This window comes from Solanum pennellii, chromosome 8 (assembly GCF_001406875.1).
Source record: "Solanum pennellii chromosome 8, SPENNV200".
NCBI lineage: Eukaryota > Viridiplantae > Streptophyta > Magnoliopsida > Solanales > Solanaceae > Solanum > Solanum pennellii.
In genome coordinates this window covers 61,810,367-61,831,791 of record NC_028644.1, presented here as the reverse complement: position 1 = coordinate 61,831,791, position 21,425 = coordinate 61,810,367, and the positions used below count along the sequence as shown (strand labels likewise).

General features: G+C 31.4%; 2 protein-coding genes and 1 non-coding gene across 6 annotated transcripts; 1 reads left to right on the top strand and 2 right to left on the bottom strand.

The window, feature by feature from the left end:
• Positions 1-583: 583 nt before the first annotated feature.
• On the bottom strand, positions 584-665 carry TRNAS-CGA. The gene has a single exon. It is a non-coding gene; the product is annotated as a tRNA-Ser (tRNA).
• Positions 666-1,207: 542 nt separating this feature from the next.
• Positions 1,208-9,830, bottom strand: LOC107028848 (probable beta-1,4-xylosyltransferase IRX9H). 4 transcript variants are annotated; one of them, XR_001457878.2, is made up of 5 exons: positions 8,050-9,830; positions 7,406-7,655; positions 6,954-7,160; positions 6,301-6,402; positions 1,208-1,680 (listed from the first exon to the last, which is right to left on the bottom strand). XR_001457878.2 is itself a non-coding variant. In XM_015230068.2 (4 exons), exons 1-3 carry the CDS (start codon positions 8,952-8,954, stop codon positions 6,993-6,995), a joined length of 1,323 nt encoding a protein of 440 aa, XP_015085554.1. In that variant the 5' UTR covers positions 8,955-9,830; the 3' UTR covers positions 1,208-1,680; positions 6,954-6,992. The 4 variants fall into 4 exon arrangements, 2 of the variants coding, with proteins under 2 accessions (XP_015085554.1, XP_015085555.1); XR_001457879.2 differs by having other exon boundaries at positions 1,208-1,675; XM_015230068.2 differs by lacking the exon at positions 6,301-6,402.
• A 7,661-nt stretch (positions 9,831-17,491) lies between these two features.
• On the top strand, positions 17,492-21,007 carry LOC107027329 (L-gulonolactone oxidase 3). Its single transcript, XM_015228507.2, has 3 exons — positions 17,492-18,183; positions 18,995-19,250; positions 20,085-21,007. Exons 1-3 carry the CDS (start codon positions 17,506-17,508, stop codon positions 20,906-20,908), a joined length of 1,758 nt encoding a protein of 585 aa, XP_015083993.1. The 5' UTR covers positions 17,492-17,505; the 3' UTR covers positions 20,909-21,007.
• The last annotated feature ends 418 nt before the right edge of the window (positions 21,008-21,425 follow it).

Genomic DNA, 21,425 nt, shown 5'->3' with positions numbered 1-21,425 from the left:
GCTAATTTCATATTTGTGTAAGAGGAAGAAGATGGACTAACATGACAAAGAAGAGTTTGTCAAGTCGCCAAAGATGCTTGCCACTCATTTTCCCAATACCATGAAAAGTGTTGTAATCATTTTCCATTGATGAAAGGCAAGTCATCCTTGGCTACTAAACAAATAGAAACTCTTCTAATTCATGTAAGGCCTCTCCTCCTATTTTTTCTTGGTTTGATTATTTATGCATCTTGGTTCAGTATTTATAGTTATGAAAATATTATTCTTTGCTAAATTTTAAAATGTTTGACCCTATAGCTAAATTATATTGTTCCTTTCATGAAATAATTTTGTTCCTCTCTTATCTACATAAATGGTTAGAATATGTTCCTCTTAAGGATCAAGAAGAGCCTTTCTTTTTCTTTGCATAGACATATATTCTTCATTTGAAAGATTAACATAGAATGTCAACTAAAACATAATCTCATATATTATCTGATAGTGATATTATTGAGCTTTTTTAAAAAAAAAAAAAAAATCACCGCGTAGTTAAACCGTAAAATTCATTGCTAATTCTATAAAAACATAGAGAGTTGAAAAAATACGTCAACAGCAGGATTCGAACCTGCGCAGGCAATGCCCAACAGATTTCGAGTCTGTCTCCTTAACCACTCGGACATATTGACGCTCTTTTTCTAGTCTACCGGCATAAACATATTTATATATTCCACTCACTAATTACAATAGTAAAACAAAAAGTTGTAATATTTTTTTAGAATAATAAGTTGTTTAGGCTCGGGATGAATTTAATTTTTTTATTGCATAATTATGTGTTCAGATTGGTTATTTATTTATTTTTACTCAATATTTTCAAACTTTTTTCTGATGCATTTTCTATTTTTATTTTTACTCCAAGATTTATGAGTTCATCTAAAGAACTACTTTTAATTCGTGCATGCCTTTTTTTAATTAATATCAATTTTGAACCAATTTTCAAGCAATAGCCCCTTCTTTGGATGGCAAAAAATATCAAAATTGATCGGTGAAAATGAAATCACATTTTGAAATCTATATATGTTAACTGAAATATTGTGATGGAAGAAATATTATTAAAACTAGTAGCAAATTCTATCTTTGTTTAGATTAAAGGACTTTCAAATAAGACAACTATTGAGGGTGTCGAACAAAATTTAAAATCAAACTTTAGATTAAAAGTTGAAGAATATAGTGAATATGAAATGTGGTTTATGTGAGAAAGAGAGTCATATAAATTGGAACGGAGTAGCACGTTAACATATGCACAAGTCTATTAGGAAAGCTGCCAGTTGAATAACAATACTCCATTCCAGACATCAACTTGGATTAAGAAACTCCGGTCGAAAGAATTGGATAGGGGAACTTGAAACTTACCCATCTGTTGTAATTTTTTTCCATATTGCCACAACTTTGCTGCTTCTGACTTCATAGCCAGAAGACTATACCGTGACTAGCTCTACGCAACTGTACAAATAAATATCTACTGATATAGCAGCAGAACAGGAAAACGGAATAGGGAGGAAAGGGCAGAGATAACTGGTCTCTTTAAGATACTACAGCATGTAGCTCAACATTACAAGCTCGAAACTGATAGCATTCAAGTGGTTGGTCCGATATATATATTTGCTGCAGACGCTCATGATTGTTCACTAAATTTCCCCTGCACTAGAAAAGATTTGCATAATGTGTCAAACAGCTAATACCAAAACTTGTGATAAAAGGGAAGAACAACATCATGAAAAAGTCAATTCTGTTGGTACTTACTATTTAGTCGTCCAAGTTATTTATAAATGTCTTACAGAATCAAGAGAAGTCTTGTTACTCCGAATTTCAGAGGTAAACAAGAATGCAGTAATGAATTTAGATGCTACATTTTCTCATGAGCCCTTGTATCTAAATATTCAAAATGAGGCCACTCTCCCAATACCTTCAGTCTGATGTTACCAAAGATTGTTAATTCAAATTTGAGAGAGTATTTTCCAGAAGGCTTTCTGTTTCTAGTGTACATGATCAATTGAGATCTTAGCAAACACATCTCTTTTTGTATGACATCATTTGCTCCCTTAAAGAGTCCACATAATATCTTTGTTCTAATAATAGCAATTTCAGAGTGAGCCCTAAAAACATTTAGCCATGCTCCGATGTTCAATTACATCTTCTTCAATGTTGTTATATTCTTACTTTATTATCAAATAACGCAGTATGGTGCGCAGCATCTAAGTTGCTCAGACTCTCCAAAAATGTTGCCGAACCCGTGTCAGATCCTTCAAACACTATTTTTAGAGGATCTGACACACACCCGTCGACATTTTTGAAGAGTCCGAGCAACATAGCACAGCATAAGACACTTTGCTAGGGATGGCAATGGGGAATGGCAGGGTTTGATTTTAACCTTTCAATTTCTCCTTGTTCACACACTCACCTCACATGCCGCACAAGTGAAACCCCTCCCTATACACACTAACCCAATTAATCTAATTTCCTTTCTATATTAATTACCTATTTGTCTATATCTCCCAACCTATGTTCAATTTATTTTTTTTCTTTCCTCACATCTTTTCTTTAGCTGTTAGGAAGACTCTCTCTAGTCTCCTTCCCTTTCCTACATTCAACCTCTTCTGTACTGTTGACTCAATTTAGTTACATCAATTAAATTATTGTTCATAGTAATTGACATAAATGGTTACATCATTGCAGTTGATGTGAATGGTTATCTCTTCACAATAGTTGACATAAATGATTACATCAATTAAAAATAAAATATATGCAGCTGACCCGATTATTTAACACTTGCTCCAAACTGAAGCATGAGCAAGTTGAGAAGTATTAGTTTCCTCTACAACTCTATAGTATCAAACGGCGCGGAACATTTTACAGATGAGAAAGTATTCAGTGTCACAAAAGTTAATGCTGAGGATAAGGCCCCTGGGACCTGACAAATATACCATAGCTTTTTACCAGAGATGTTGGTCCTTCAAAAAGGAGACATAATGGACACCTTTGAATATTTCTAAATAGAAAGAATATTTATGAATAACCTAAATAATATCTTCATATAACTCTTCCCTAAAAAGAATGGAGATATTTTGTCAGAAGAATTTTGATCTATCAGTCCTTTGAGTAGCATATACAAAACTATTACAGTATTCTCAATGAAGAATGGAAGTGGTGACCAGGAAACAAATCACTGAATATAAAAATGCATTTCGCAGGGGAGACAGATTATGGAAGCAGCACTAGGTGCCAATGAATGGTTGGTTACTAGGCAAAAGCACAGGGAAACAGGAGTCATTTGCAAACTAGACCTGGAGAAATCATATGACAGTGTTAACTGGACCTTTGGCCAATTTCATGACAGCTGGGATTTGGAGATGACTGGTTCCAATGATTCATCGCACTAGACTCAGGTTCTCGATCCTAATTAATGGGGCTCCCTATAGACTACTCCTGGCTACAAAAAGGATTAAGGCAAGGGCACCCTTTACCTTCATTCCTTTTCTCTGGGTAGAATGATTATAGGCAGGTAAAAAAGGAAATTGATCAATGACCTTTAAGTGGTACTGAAAGACAGAAGATGATTGAGGTATTGCACATGCTATATGCAGATGATACCGTGGTATTCTCTTGTGCAGAGGATCACAAATTAGGTACTTGAAAGTAATTATGTTAAATTTGAAGCTGTTTCGGAGTTAAATGTCAATTTAGCACATAGCAGTTTTTCTTTGTTAACAACGTGAGAAACATGGAGTCATAAGAAAGTAAACTGGGACATAACAGTGGAAATATTCCTCCTATGTACTTGAGGGTCTTCTCCTTGGAGCTAAACATAATCACAGACAGACTGGTGTATGACAGAATATGATGGAAAATGAGAAAAAAAGGATCGCTTAACGAGAAATGCAATATCTTTATTTTTGGGATAGACTCACCCTCATAAATAGTGTATTCGATGGGAGTGCAACTTATTATATGCCATGACATTCATTACCTCGAAAGGCAGGGATGCAACTGGATATAATATAATATAATAAGAAGGGACTTTAAGGAAAGTGATTCCGAGAGCCATAGATTACACTTACTCAGATCATGCAAGGCTACACACTCTTAAAAGTGGGGAGGGCTGAGAATTAGAGACCCGAGGAGGCATAAAAAAAACTGACTCTTCAAATTGCTACAGGAATTCAATGTGGAAGAACCGACTTTGTGTAATGCAAGGCTACACACTTAAAAGTGGGGAGGGCTGAGAATTAGAGACCTGAGGAGGTATAACAAAAACTTACTCTTCAAATTGCTACAGGAATTCAATGTGGAAGAACCGACTTTGTGGAAAAAAGTTATCTACACAACGTTAGATGGACCATGGTGCAATAAACAAAGAGCTGGGCCATTTGGTGTATCTCTAAGGAAGAACAATAATAGACACCAGAAGAAGTGTTGGCAAAAAAAAAATGAACATGGACTGACCAGTGGTTAGATCATGAGGAAGGCCTTCTCTAAAGTTTTTGGCACGGTTACCAAGATGCAACTATTGCATTCTGGAGGAGTGAAGGATGAAATTTAGGGCTAAGGAGGAATTGTTTTTTAAATGGGAAATAGAAAACTTAGCACAAAGACCATACATATCAGAATGCATATATCTCAGACAGATAAACCAGATTCTCTAGTCTGGAAAGGAGATAAGAGAGACAATTCACTATTACCTGGTACTTGGTGGTGGGAGGTATCCCGTGGAGTTAGTCGAGGTGCGCATAAGTTGGTCCGGATACAACGGTTATCAAAAAAACAAAATAATAATAACAATATTGACACATTTCTTTAATTATGACATTTACAAATTGCTCTTAGGGTTGTGATTGGTAGGAAGGAAAATGTTATTTTTTAAAAATAAGTGATTTTCTTATTATTATTTGGTGTTTGGTAAGTAAGCAAAAAATAGTCTCAAGAGTATTCATAAGTGATCTAGAAAAATATTTGTGGTGGGATGGGGTGAGGCGTGGGTCGGGGTGCAGTGGCAGGGTGTGGGTGCGATTGGGGAGGAGGCAACGTGCTTGGAATGTCAATTATTGAACTTGTTTTCCCTACTACCACTAGAGAAGTCATTTTCCGAATTTTAAAGAAACTTGTTTCACAAAGAACTGCTTTCCAAAATGTTGGCCGACCAAACATGGAAAATTAGAAAACATTTTCTTTTCCTCCATAACAAATGCACCCTTAATGGCATGCTCTTATATGAATTGTATTAATACAAAGAAGCCAATTAGAAATAGCTTACTACTTTTGGTATATTATATATATTTTTAGCTTATGTGAGAAAAGTATTTCTTTCTTCCTTAAACTCTGCATCTAATCAAATGTCGCCATAGGAAACATTATGGATACAATACTAATTATATTGTGTGTAATATATTTAAACACAATAAACATATGAATTACATAAAAGGTAATCAGTCATTGCAGAACTCAAGGGCAAAAGAAAAAGAAATAAAAAATGGAAGACCACAAACTTATATGTGCAACAAAAAGGAATAAGGTAAACCAAATTGGAAGGGCATAAATGGAAACAAACGAGCATGTGGCAGAGCACCCCCCATGACATCAAAAACTCAATCTACTCCCCCCCACCCCACCCCACCCAACCCAATGCCATGTCACATTACTCTAGGTGAGTGGAAGTTCATAGGGAAATTTAGGTAGCAAAGGAACAGCCTTTTGGATCTAAGGCTTCAGAGGATAATTTAGGTAGCAAAAAAGCAGGTGCTATGATCTAAGCTGTTCTAAGCAGCTCAATTTCTTGCTATGCATATCATATGGCAGGAAAGAAAAAAAACACTCATAATCAAGGAGAACGAGGACTGAATATCAGTAGATTGGTATAGAAAAAGTCAATACCTATAATTTTCCTAATACCAAGGGTAAGTGGCAATTGTGACTTGACTTGGAGGTTTTTCAGTATGTGATTTAACAAACTACTTAAGAATGATGATGATTATGATGTCGTCACTAGTATATAAAATTCACAGGAAAAAACAGCAAAGTGATGCGTATTTGGAGAAGCAAAAGGTAAAATTTCAAATAAAGATTGCTACAAGCATTTAAGGGAACTTCTCCCACCATTCTCCACTGGCCTTGGAAGTGTATTTGGAGAAATAAAGCGCTTTTGAAGGTGGAATGCTTTACTTGGATAGTGTGTTTAAGAGCATAGGTAACTCATCAGAATCTTCAAAAAGAGGAGTTAATACACGCAGATGCACATTGTTTGGAAGACAAAATGAGGACATATATCACCTCTTCCTCCACTGCTCATTCACCAAGTAACCTGGGACTTCATCCAGAACATTGTGGAAACGATTGGACTATGCCTAGGACAACAAAGGAGCAGCTGCAAGCCTGCAACATTGGTACATTAAAGGGATGGAAAAGGACAAATTGAAAATTTGGAACTCAATATGTCAGCTGTTTGGTGGACCAATAAGAAGGAAAGGAATGTAAGAATTTTTTAAAACAAACTGAACCTGTAGTTAGCACTAAAAACAGATTATCTCGTCACTTATTTTTTTTGGAGGGGATGGGGGGTAACATGGCTATTACATGTGATACAGAGGCCATGATAGACTTTTCGAACTCTTAATATTCAGCGGGATGTTTCCTATGTAAATATTCGACAGCATCTTCTAGTTGCTGGATTCTCTATAACATAATCTTTTTAACAATCAAAAAGAAATGGCAGCAACTTGAACAGACCGTGGGAGAGGGGGAAGTGGAAGAAAGGAATTATTTATCCTAGCACGACAAGCACACACCTCATAAAAGAAAAAATATAATACAGATGAATAACAACTGGAAATGTCCATATTGTTTTTTAATAAAAGCTGGAAACAGAAAGATGACAGTAAAAGAACAAGGAACTCCACGAGAAAACATAGACATTATTCACTCACCTTATCAGTGCTCAAGAATCTATCTGCATGTCAAAATTGTCATCCAGCTGAAGTACTGGTTATTGAGTAATTTTTCACCAGCCATTCATGAGGATATGGGTACAATATCTCCGTGTTGAATTGCCAAACCATGATTCTTGAACAGTTCATTGGTAAGCCTTCCATTTGGCTTTCATCTTCCACCATTTGTTCGATAAATGTGCTCACCTGTAAATAAAATCATTAGGATTGACATTTTCATATATGGTAATACAGATAATAGCTGTAATAGCCCTTCCCCCTTTCTCTCAAGGGTGGTTGGGCCTGGTGCTCCAACTTCAAGTTCAGTTTCACTAGTCATGTTCTTGAAGGTACACCATCACATCAGCTGTGGTGAATGTGGAACTATCCACTAACAGAATATCTTATTTAAGTACCAATCATCAGAGATCCAGGACAGAGGCAAAACTCACTTGGGAACTAGCTTTGGCTGTATCAGACTGCCTTATAGGTTCTAGTGTTGGTCGGTGCCACCTCTTTGTATCCCAAAGTATCGTACTATTGAATGCAAATCCCGATATTTCTGCATAGAATCTCTGAAATCTTTTTGTTCTGCCTTCACTATGCCAACCTATAACCTGAGAGCCGTTACAGATTGGACCCTGCAAGATAACTTTCCTATTATTTTCAGCTAGTCTTGCCACAATCCATGTCCCGATCCGGCTGCATACAACAATTTTCTATCAAGAACATTGATACATGGAATCATAGACTCAGCACACTACCTAGAGGTATGATTCATTGCATTTAGAGTCATAGACCAAACGGTTATTACCAAAAGAATAAAAAAGATACAGTGAGAGACACCCAAGATCAGAGTGATCAAGAAGCCATAGGAGTACGAAATTACCTGATTAGGATTTAAAGATCTATAAGAAAAATAAACTTAAAGCAAGAAACAAAGGAAACGTGAACATGCAAATATCAGCTAATTTGAACATCGGTAATGTTCCATAAGGATATAGACTACTGAAACTGCTTCCACCTTGCTCTATATCACAAAAGTAAACAAGGTTGCTAACACCACAAAAGTAAGAAAATTTAACAATTAAAGTACCTGATCTGTCTCATCTGCTCGAAGACATCAGCAGAGTATATGTTGTACTCATCAGCAAAATAGACGATGCCATCAAGGTGGTGTGTTTCAATGTGAGAGAGTGCCACATTCCTTAGATGCACATTTTTCTCTTTCACATCAGTTAAGTTCTTGCTGCACACAAGATGTCTGTACATTACTCCGGTTCTTCTCAATATATCAGCAGTTTCAACAGATTGGGAGTCCATCTCAACAACTATCCATAATAAAGGAGAAGGCACCAACTCTAATGCATAGGCCAGACGATTTAGATAGTATGCTTGAAATGGACGGGTTTCTGTAGGAGTCACAATAATCAAAAGTTTACGGGACACTATCGGATCTTGGTCAAGTAATTGATTAAAGGAGGCATTGTAGGTAGTGTCTTCTTTCAGTTCAACATGTACTAAGTTAGGCTCTGATGTCGAATTATCCATGATAGGCAAGCCCTCAGTGGTTGAAGTCACATTTCTAGATACATCATATGATCGAGCATTTTCTTCTGGCTGGAGGACCTCAAAGGATAAAGCTTGATGTTTAGAGATAAAATTTGTTGACAAATTTAGTAATGGAGTAAGGCCAATAAATACTCCAAGAACAAAACAGAAAAAGAATTGCAGAATAGCTCTCCTCCAAATGAGCCCCTTCAACTTTGACCTTTCTAAGGGCCTAGAAGATCGTCGTGACAAAAGACCAACTAGAAATGTCTGAACCTTGTAGATGGCATAATCCAATGAACCAAAAGACGAAAGTGATGCACCAGTTGGTGTATTACTATTGGTACATGATGAAGACTTGGACAGTGGAGAGGCTACAGAACATACTTCTCCATTCATAGCGCTTCCAGGACGAGGCACTGGTGACAACGTTCTTCTAATCGAAGCCATAATAGTAACCAGGCAACTCTAAAGTATCTCAAAGAGACTCTAGCTAAAAGTAACCAATACAACGTTCACTGAATTCAGCACGCTACAATACTACTACCTTACAGGCCTTATCCAAGAAAAATTCTGAAACTATAGACAGCTAAAAATGAGGGAAAGCTTATAAGAACCAGAACAGATAGTTACTCCATCTTAGTACATCAAGTACAGTGAAAATATCCTCAATAATAGCAAATTCAGCACAATCTCAACTAACCACTTGACTCTTTTGTCAGCACAAGAGTCAATCACAATACACTGTCCATTCCTCAACATTCAAAAATTCTCTAAGTAAGTATTGATCTATGCTCAAACAATGGAACACCATATATATATAAGAAACATACAAAAAAAATCAAAGCTTTCTTACAGAATAGCACAACACCACCAACCAAATCTTGAATGAAGTTAACAAAAAGCCAATACCCATAATTAAAGAAAAAAAAGTCAATCCTGACCTGAAGAAAACGCCAGATTTGAACTTCAGATGAGCAAATCTTGGGCTCAAATAAAAAGGGTTACCCCATTTTCTTGCAATAAGAAAAGGGTCATCGATCTTTTGGTATTCAACTTAATAAGAAGACAAACAACAACAAGAAACAATCACACAGTTCCACGAGGTTATGCAACAAAAAAAAATCCTCTTTTTTGAGACAATTTAGCTAAGGAAGAACTGAAAATAGAAACTTTAATAACCTTTCTTTTTGGGGCAACTAATCAAACATATTGAATGAGCTGAAAGTGTTCAATGTTTTGAATCTTGAGCAAAAGAACCACTACAATTGCCACAGTCAAAAAGCAAGAAGAAAAAAGGACATTTACGGACACTCTATCTTGTTTAATTACTACTCACTTTATATACATGTTTTTTTCTTTTTTTTGGGATCACACTGATAAACTTTTTAGTTTATAATGTTATTGCGGTAAATATAATTTGATTTGATATAAAATAGTAAAATATATTTTAAAATATTGATATAAGATAAATTACATATATTTATAAAGTACTTTATCAAAATTAAAATGATTTTTTTGAAGATCAACTGTAAAAAAAAAAAAAAAAGAAGATATAAGTTGACACATTCCACAAATTTTTAATCATTGCATGACCTGTTTTATTGTTTTAAAAAACCAACTAGTACTTGATAAAATAAATTTAAAGTTTGATAAAAAATATTTTAATAAGACAAGTCATATATAAAATGAAGTTTGAGGTTGATAATTCAACTTTATTCTTAGATTTTATATTTTTACATTACTTAAATATTCTTATTTGTAATATTATTATAGGATATATTACGAATTCACTCAGTAAAAATTATAAAATATTTAATTTTTTCTCTAGCTCATATTTTCTTTATATTTATTAAATAGATATTTATTACCTCATTAAAATTATTAAAATAAGACATAAAATCTTGCTTGTACTTTTCTCTTTAAAATCCTTTTTTTCTTTATTAATAAAAACTAGTCCTAGCCGTAGGCACACCTTACCTAGCCTCTCAAACACATGAAAAAAAAAATAAGGCAAATCATTAATACGAGTACATTAATTTTCTTTAATTAGTGCTTATAGAATAGAAGTAAAAGTAAAATTAATACATTAAACTCAGTACGCAATCAAATAATGTGGCAAAATGAGCCTAATATATTGTACTATTTTCCCCAAAAATAGTGTTTCTGCTATACTAATTAAAAAGAATACCATAAAGGACCATACAAGATAAAATGTGTCCACCTATAAAAGATTAAAAAAGAGAGCCAACAGTCAGTACAATAATGATTAACTAATAAATGATACTATAATAATTAGGAGGCAGATTAAAAATGTTATCTTTTCTGTTGTTATATATATACATTCACCATGTTATTCAATTAATTTCCCTACATTATGGATTTCTGTTAGGGGTAAAACTATTCTGATTAAAACATAGACTAGTTAACTATAACCATTTTTATATGCTTAATTTAATTTGGCAATGATCAAATACTTCAGAATCTGTTTTAATATTGTTATGCCAAAGTTCTGGTACATTGAATACCTGAGATTGTTACAAGAATGTATTAGATTGTATGGGTGTAAATTGGTTGGTTAGTTGAGTTGAATTTGGACATGTTAAAATGAGTTAGAGTTAATAGACGGACGAGTTATTTATTCATTCAAAAATTATTTGAGCTAATACAATTTTGATTGATATGAATTAAAAATCAGATCATAACTTAATTCATTCAACTTTTAATAATTTCAAGGGATCGTTTGATAGTCATTAAAGAGACAACTTATTCATGTATGTTAATATTTGCACAGGTTATACAATCATGGGTAGATAATTAGAAAACAAGTTATTTGTGTATAAAATTAATACGATGTTTGATTGGCAACTAGAAACACGCATATTACACATATAAGTTATGAGAAAAATGTGTATTATCTTATGCAGGATAAAATATGGAATAACTAAGTGGACATTTGGACATGCGATTCATCTCATGATTTGAAATCATAAGAGCGTTTTCATTTCTCATCTTGTGATTTGAAATCTCAAATTCACCAAAAAACATTATTTGAGAATTTTATATCATGACTTTAAATTTTTTTTAAATATAAAAATTTACTTATAAGTTTATATGTTGTAAAAAAACCATTTTACATTTGCGAATCATTTATTTTCATATGTAATTATAAACTCTTACTCTTATCAACTTTCGAGCCATTTATTATGAATACAATTATTATTCTCACTAATCAAATCTATAGCTGATATTATTACTTTTACCAATATTTGAATTATTTATATCGATAAGTGCATGCTCAATGAGAAGAGATTGTCCATATTCCATATATATATATATGGGGAGGTTAAAGAGTAGTAAAATACAACTCATGTTCAATCTTATTTTTCTTTGAACTAAAGTTCGATCTAGTGATGCGTTTAAAAATAGTTTTGTGATAGTGTGATATACTTTTGTTATGAACTTTTGCTTATTGATATGATTGTATAAAAAAATTTAGACAATTTTGATAGTTTTTACAACTTATGAGTTTTTATGTTTATGAGCAAAAAATTCAAATTGCATGCCAAACAAAACTTTAACTTAATCTCATACTATTTATATCATAATTTTACATTGTTGTTTTATCTCACATGATTAAGCAGGCCTAAAATTAACTTATATATTGTATAACTTACATAAATCTCATAGTTATAAGAGCTAATTACACTATTTCCCTATCCTTAAAATATATGAATTTCGGATACATCACTAGACCTTTAGATACATCACTGAACTTTCAGATACGTAGGTGAGTGATGTATGAGATTAGATAAGACATTTAATTTCGATACATCACTGAACATTCGGATGCATCAATAGACTTCTGGACACATCACTGAACTTTTAGATATATAGGTGAGGGATGTATAAGAGGGGATAGAACATCTGGATACACTACTAATCTTTCGATACATCATAAACATCTAGATACATAGATGAGGAATGGATTTGAGAAGTAAAGGATATATCAGAAAGGAGAAAAGTGTATCTGAGAGAGAGATAAGAATGTATCAATGAGAGGAGAGTGATGTATCCGAGAGAATTTTTTGAAATTTTCTTAAATGTTAGATAATTTTAAAATAATAATAAAATAAAATATGTATTTAGATAATTTTTAGTTATTTGTTACTCCTACTATATAAATTAAGTCACTTGGATTTTTATATTGGCATCATGGTATGACTTTTTGTAACCACTTTTATAAAGCCACTTGGATTTTTGTAGCTACCTTTCTCTTTTCCTTTTTTTTTTTCTTTTTCGAAAGAGACTTATATTAATTTAGGTAATTGGTGAAAAACACAATAATATATGGCCTATCATTTATTTCATACCCATATTGCATATAGAGCATGTGTTTATAGGTATCAAGTTTATTAATTTAGGCAGTCGGTTATCTTATTTAGCAAATTTCATAAACTTATTTTTATCTGAAAAAAAAATACTAGCTAGCCAGCCATAATCTTATTTTTTGAAGATTTTTTCTAACAATTAATTTATACTCCTTCAAATGATAGTGGTGAGAAAAAGTTGAGCACGTGTATCCAAAATTTTGGTGAAAAACGCCAATAATGTATTTATACAAAAATTATAAATAAGAAAAATAAAATGAAAGATTCAAGAACTGGAATTTTTAAAAATTAATTTAAATTAACTTCCACTTCAAAAATCAAAAGACAAAAAGAACAGTAAACGAAAAAAAAAAAAGAGGAAAAGGAGAAGAAATAGCAAAGGGACCTTTATTTATTGAAGCAATAACGTAACCACTGAGACTTTTTGATTATGATGAACAATCAGTTTGTAATTTAATTTCTTTTAGTTTGTATATTTCTAACGATGAATCCATTTTAGAGCTATTCGCCCATTGTTGAGCCAAAAGCCCTTTGGTTATTGCCTAATTGAATTCATCGTTAGAAATATATATTATTTATGTTGATTTTCTAATATAAACATAAGGTCGGAGGAAAAATTACACATCTAATACTTTAGATTTGCTCTTGAATTAATGTAAATTAGAGAAAGTTAGGAATGATAATTCTTGAGATCTCGATAATCTTTCTTTAATTTTTATACTTTTTATTTTTTTAGTGATTAGTGATGTATATATCTGGTAAATCCTGCTCAGGTTTACCTAATTTCATGTTTGCTATAAGTTAATATTTAGCCTTTTCCTTACTATTGTGAAGTAGTACTCTGAGTAAAAATTATCCACATCAATTCAATAATATTTGACATATGTTGAAATACACAAATTTATCATTTAATCATGATTATATATTTTATTTTATTAAATTAATTAATTAAAATAAATTGGTGTAAATATCTGTACATCAATTATTATAAATATTTCTTAAATTCGCTTTATACATCTCTCGAGCTTAAAATAAAGTCTTACTGCAGCGTTCATATTTCTTTCTAGTTAGAAAAATAAAAATAAATTGGTTTTCTTGAAATAAAATAATTACTTTTAATTAAAAAAAACAAATGCAAAAGTAAAGTCTTTTTTTTTTAAAAAAAATAAATTAAATATGAGCAAAGCCCATTTATTGACTAAAAAGGGTACCAACATGCTTGGGCTTAAAAGTGACCCAAGTTCAAAACAAAGTCAGCAAACGCAATGTGAAGTTTGTAGGGAAAAAAGGAATTTTCATACCTAGACTGTAGTCACTCAAAAATAGTTTCATTATGTTTCATAATTATATTTTGTTAATTATGATTTGTAGCTACTTAGAGGGAGGATGGAGGCATGCAAGAGTGAGAGAGGCGAGCAAGAGAGGGCAGAAAGACGAATTGTATATATATATTTGTCGAATTGGCTATGTGTATCTGTCAAAATTATTGTATATATGTAATTAGTATACATATATATTTGTATATCTGAAGAGTGATATTGAGAGAGAGGGAAGAGATGCGAGCTAGATTGGAAGAGATAGGAGAGAGCCGAGCGAGAATTGTATATTTATATGTATAATTTTACTTGATAATTTACATTTATATATGTAAAAAAGAGGAGAGAGAGGCAAGAGAGGGGAAGAGAGGAGAGAAGCGACGAAAATATAGCTAAAATTAAGTTGCAAGCTGTAATTAATTTAAACTATAACTATATTAGCTAATTAACTAGTATATATTTATTTATCGGCGTAATTTCTCAAAAAATAAAATAAAATTTAAATTAATTTAGTCCAAGAAATGATAATAAAATCTATAATTTAACGGACAATTTTTACCTTCACCAAGTAAGGTACATGAGCTACTTATTGCGAGGGCTTGTATGGGCCCACTTATGTTGATGCTCAATTATTGTAGGAAATTTGTTGACAAGTTTCGCACACACTAATTCTATTTCAAGTTGATTTTTAATTTTGTTTCTTAAATTAATAATCTTAAAAAATATTTCCCAATTGGTCATTTAATTTTTAAAAATGTGAGCTAAAGTATTCTTAACTAGTGTTTTGTCCAACAAAAGATTAGAAAATTAAGAGATAAACTATCTCTGTTCACTTTTATTTGTCACGATAAAATCATGCACAATTTTTAGAAAAGTTTAATAAAAGGTCCAATTTAACTAATATAAAGCATATGAATATTTTTAATATAGTACAAAGTATTTAAAAAAAAAAATTCACGCAAAACCTAAATTCAAAAGGTTATTAATATCTTATCATACTATATTAAAAAAATATTTAAACTAATTTAAGTACAACAATTTTGTCAAACTTTTGGTCAATTCAAAAGGATATTATTATCTTATCATATCTTTTTTTATTTTTTTGAAAGGTAGGCACTACGTATAATCAGTTAGGACGTCGATAATGTCGATAGAAGGAGTTCATATTTTATTTTTTTTAAAAGGTAGGCACTATGTATAATCTGGATAGGAGTGATATCAGTAGTGTTAATAAAATAATTTCATATTTTGATAAGTGCTCAATTCATTTATATTTAATTAGTTGAGTGAATGCTTTTTATATAGGTAAAATATGAGTTGATATTCATATAATATAGGTAAAAAATGAATTAGCTAATTGATTAAACTTCTAACTTTTATTCACTCAAAATTTATGATATCATCAAAAATATTATAACTTCTCTTCCTTCTTATGTTCTTTTATAAAACTAATTATTTTTCTCTATAATTGAAAAGGTAAAGTCTGTGGGCCTTCAAAAATATATATTTTAAATGTACATTTCTTTTGTTAATTATAATTATATTTTTTTATTCTTTAATATTATATTGGATGATAAACAATTGTTTAAAATAAACAATTGGATGATTAAACTTCTAACTTTTATTCAATCAAAATTCATGATATCACCAAAAATATTATAACTTCTCTTCCTTCTTATGTTCTTTTATAAAACTAATTATTTTTCTCCATAATTGAAAAGGTAAAGTATGTGGCCCTTCAAAAATATACATTTTAAATATACATTTCTTTTGTTAATTATAATTATATTTTTTTATTATTTAATTTTATATTGGATGATAAACAATAGTGTAAAATAAGCAAATCATGTATTAGTATTGACATTGCTTAAAGTGAACTAAATATGTTTTAGTCCTAAATTCTGAATATTCATTTATTTTGAAATTAAAATATGTTCCTCTTGTTATTACATAAATTTATTTTATATTGAAGAGTTATAAGATCTTTTTTTTACTTTTATCATACAATAAAGCTGAATGAAACATTTACAATATTTTTCATCTATAAAATGATAAAACATTTTTTCCATGTTGAATTCTTAAGTAAAGTACTATTTACTCATGAAAATATGAATAAAATAGCAAATTAGTATTTCATCCGAATAATTTGTTACCCAATCCATTTTTACCCATATCAAATATGGACGGGTTGAATTATTACTCATTTTATATTAATCTATTTTTCACCCGTCCAAATTTGACCTAACTCTCCCATTTGCAATACACATATCTTATATAGCCACAAAACTGAATATTGAATAAATTCAAAGCCTGTCATAAACCTATCCTAATAATAAAATCAAATTATTATTAAGAAAATAAACGCACACGAAAATATTAGAGAAATTCAATATTTAATATATAATTAATTTTTCATCAAAGAAGATTTGATGAACCCTTAATCTCATTTGATTCCTATCCTTCATTACTGGATGCATACAACTTGCACAGGATTTACTATTTATTTATTTATTTATTTATTTATTTATATGTTTAACTTTAGTTAGGGTAAAACTCATGATTAATTAATTCCACTACATTAAAGTTACAACAACTAATATTATAAGAAGTCTATTGTAGCAACTTAAAAAGTTAAAAAGGATGCCATTCAAAGTAGTTAATATGGAATATTTTACACAAAATATTTTTGTCTCAAAATATATAAATAATTCTCTCTCTATATATATATCTATCTATCTATAAATGTTTTACATGTGGAAGTATAGAACATCTAGCAAATACTTGTCCTAAAAGATATAATGCTAAGACTAGAAATGCTCAATTAGTAGAAGAATTTAACGAAGCATTGTTAAATGTAGATGAATATATGTCAGATAAAATCTAAAAGACCTTATATGAAAAAAGATTATTATTTTAGAAAAACATTTGCTTACCATAAAACTTTATTTTATAATAGACAACATTTAAAAATAATTAAAATAAGACAGGAATTCAGCAAATAGGACAAAATATATATATATATATATATATATATATATATTTTCTAGTATTAAACTAAGGTCAAAATCTGCTAAAGATTATAGAGAGAGGAAATTATGCGTAGTAAAATATTCCCTTCATTTCATATATTATATTAATTAAGTTTTAAGATATTTTCCTCTTTAAAAAATATACTAATGACAATAAATCCCCCACCCACCTCCAGTCTCTACTTTCCTTTGAAGCAATATTCATCTTTATAAACACCCATCCAATATCCATCATTAATTACAACCCAAGATTTCAAATAAAAAAATGACCAATCTTTTGTGGCTTTGCCTTGTCCTATGGATTTCAACAACCACACTTTTTACAATCTCCTTTGCTATGCCACCACCAAATCCGATCAGATGCAACGACATTAACTCAAATTGCCAACTCTCCAACTCCTACGGTGTTTGGGGCGATAGGCAAACATGTCACGCCCCAAACATCGTCTATCCAACAACAGAAGAACAACTTCGTCAAGAATTAGCCAATGCAAACAAAAACAACCTTAAGGTCAAAATCGTCACAAAATTTTCTCACACAATCCCTAAACTAGCATGTCCTAGTAATTCAAAAAATTCCCTCTTCATAAGTACCGAAAAATATGACTCTACCATCGATATTAACGTGGAAAGACTTACTGTCACTACTGATGGTGGAGTTGGACTACGTAAACTTATCGATACGATAGAAAAAGCGGGATTAAGTTTGGTAGCGTCTACGTATTGGGAAGGCGTGACGGTTGCCGGAGTAATTAGCACGGGGGCTCACGGTAGTTCGTGGTGGGGCAAAGGAGGAGCAATTCATGATCATGTTATTGGTCTTAATCTTATTGTACCGGCTAATGAAAATGAAGGCTATGCTAAAATAATTAAATTAACACCAAAAGATTCACTTTTTAATGCTGCTAAAGTGTCTCTTGGATTGCTTGGCATCATTTCTAAGGTAAGAAATGTTTTTTTCTATCTTAATAATCTTTATTATGGTTTATAATATTACGAAGATCTTCTTTATTTTAAAAAATCAAAATAAGAGATGCTTTTGTAATGTTGTAATATTGTTGTACCGATAATCTGTCTTATTTTACAAATTAATAATGATTGGAATCCCCACCATTACAAATTTGTCTAGTAACGTTCAATGACACAATTGATGGGAATTGATTGTTTGTCATCTATGTGAATAAAAGACTAGTTAAAAAAATCTCATTTTTTATTTTACCTATTATCATTATCCGCTATAAGTTTCACAGATCTTCAAAATCCTTCATTTTTTTCTTAAGGCAAAATTGCCATTAGTGTATTCAACCCTCCGTTGATGTATTTCACCCTCTTTTTAATGTATCAGCGCATGTATCCGACCCTCTTTTTAATGTATCATCACATGTATCCGACCCTCTTTTTAATTAATTAGCGCTTTAATCTGTAGCCATTAGTGTATTCAGACCCTCCATTAATGTATTTGTTAGAGGGATTTCAATAATTATAAAATTTTAAGGGATAGATTGTATACACCAATCCAATACATGCATGCCATGTGTTTAAATTTATAATTCATTTTACTTAACCTTAATTAATTATTAACATGTATTTTACTTCATTAAATCACGTAATAACAAAATTTGCATTAATTTAATATAAACATCTTGTCCGGATAAATTTTTTCAACATTTAACTTCAATCAAGCGTACCATTTCCTTTTACATAAAATAACTAATTTTGAACTTCACACTAAAGTATTTTTCTTTGTAAATTAGGTGACATTTCAATTGGAGGCAGCATTCAAGAGAAGTATAAGATTAAATTACACAAATGATAGTGGTATTGAAGATGAATTTATGGAACATGCAAGGAAAAATGAATTTGGTGATATTCAATGGTACCCTTCTAGACAAATTGCTGTGTATAGATATGATAATAGGGTCCCCTTAAACACACCTGGTGATGGTCTTAATGATTTTCTTGGATTTCAATCCAATCCTATTGTGCTCTCCAAATCTGTTCGAGCCACAGGTATAACTTTACTATACATCATCTTAATATTTTTATTTTTTTAGAAAAAAATTACATAATTAGACATACTTTACTATATTATAATACTATTATTACTTATACTTTCAAAATATTGCGAATCTTATCACAAATTAAGAGTTTCTTTTCATACATCGAGGAGGATACACTTGGATACATGTATTTTTGCTACCAGTAAACTAAAATAGGGAGGGGGACGAGTGAGATGGGATAGAGACTAGTTATGTATTTCAAATACATGCAAATCACACTTGATACATGTATCTGATCTAAAACGCATATTTGAGATACCGAATGCACTAGAGAGTGGCGGAGAGCGATATAGGAGAGGCGCGAGGTAGGTGAGTGAGATGGGAGAGAGGCGAGGTAGGCGAGCGAGATTTGTTATGTATCTGAACATGTCAATTCACTTAGATATGATGTATTTAGAATAAATTACACATAATTTTGCCCTCATCTATCTCGTACATGTATCTGGGTGTATCTGGACACACTAAAATCTGGTATGATATGTAAAATTGCAAAGTATAGTGTATCGAAGTAATTAACTTCTAAACTAGTGCGATTTATCCATCAAGGCTAGAATAGATGGAAAAAAATCATCTAAAATATTTGTGTCTCTGCACTTGATATCTCATGATTCTGACCCTACCTCATTGACCACTGACCACCAGCTCATACCGTCCTCTATTTTCAAAATCAAAAAATTCAAATCCCTCTACATAATGAAAGGTTCAAGTTTTGTTTCAATTTAATTTGATTGTGCAGTGAAAAATTAAAAATAATTCTCATAATAATATATTTTTTTATTTGCAGAAAAGGGGTTTGAAGATACAAGAAACATTGGTGGAAAATGCATAATGGCAAGTTCTTTCGTGGCATACAAAAAATTGATAGCAAATGGATTAAAAAACAACAAATTAATCTTCACTGGTTATCCAGTAGTAGGTCATCAAGGCAAAATGCAATCTTCAGGTTCTTGTTTGTACTCATCCTCTATAGACATCACTAGCACATGTTCATGGGATCCAAGAATCAATGGACTCTTCTTCTATGAATCCACAGCCATATTCCCATCTTCTAAATTCGGAAATTTCATACGTGATGTTAAAAAATTACGCGATTTAGTCAAGCCAGAGAACATGTGTGGGGTTGACATATATAATGGATTTCTATTTCGTTTTATCAAGGCCTCGGATGCATATTTAGGCCAAGGGGAAGATTCAGTGGTTGTTGATTTTAACTATTATCGCGCTAGTGATGCCTTGAACCCGCGATTTAATCAAGACATTTGGGAGGAAATTGAACAAATGGCATTTGTTAAGTATAGGGCTAAGCCACATTGGGCTAAAAATAGGAATGTAGCTTTTGTTGATGTGCAAAAAAAGTATCCAAAGTTTAACAAGTTTGTTGGTGCTAAGGTACAATTGGATCCTAAAAATATGTTTTCTAGTGAATGGTCAGATGAAATATTGTTTGGAAAACAACAAGGTTTAAAAAGTGATGGATGTGCCTTAGAAGGGATGTGTATTTGTTCAGAAGATAGGCATTGTAGTCCATCAAAAGGGTATTTTTGTAAGCCAGGACTTGTTTATCAAGAAGCACACGTGTGTAGGTTTTCATCAATTTCAACAAGTTGAATAAACATTTTATGTAGTGAAAATTGATGTCTAAATAAAATGAGAAGACATATTTTGAGTGATTGGTTACTTTATTTATGTAAATGACTCTTGAAAATACGTCCATGAATTTCTCGATCTTCTAAGCGTAATAGTAGCACTAAATATGGATACAATTTTATCACTTACAACTGTTTTGTTACCTGCATCTAATCATTAAAATATTATTTTGGAAAAAGGATTAAAAATATCCTTCAACTTTGATTTATTATTTGAATTTACCCTCGCCGTCAAAATGAAGTTAATTTTACCTCTTCCGTTACTAATTTCACCAAATTTATCCCTTATTAGACGAATTAAAATGAATTGAAATAACAATTAGGAATCTTCAACCATTTAAGTTTACTTTGGATGCGGATGAACTTAAACGGGTTAGGTCTTAACTCTTCCAATTTGACAGGATGAATCTTAATAATTTTTTTAATATATAGTTATTTAAGTTTTTTATGATCACAATTTGACGTGTAAATTTTGTATA

Coding starts and splice junctions, on each gene's coding strand:
- LOC107028848 (XM_015230068.2), bottom strand. CDS start 8,954: ATGGCTTCGATTAGAAGAACGTTGTCACCAGTGCCTCGTCCTGGAAGC. Junction 7,656..8,049: donor GAGCAGATGAGACAGATCAG/GTACTTTAATTG, acceptor TGTTGTATGCAG/CCGGATCGGGACATGGATTG. Junction 7,161..7,405: donor CAGCCAAAGCTAGTTCCCAA/GTGAGTTTTGCC, acceptor TTTTATTTACAG/GTGAGCACATTTATCGAACA.
- LOC107027329 (XM_015228507.2), top strand. CDS start 17,506: ATGACCAATCTTTTGTGGCTTTGCCTTGTCCTATGGATTTCAACAACC. Junction 18,184..18,994: donor TGCTTGGCATCATTTCTAAG/GTAAGAAATGTT, acceptor TTTGTAAATTAG/GTGACATTTCAATTGGAGGC. Junction 19,251..20,084: donor CAAATCTGTTCGAGCCACAG/GTATAACTTTAC, acceptor TTTTATTTGCAG/AAAAGGGGTTTGAAGATACA.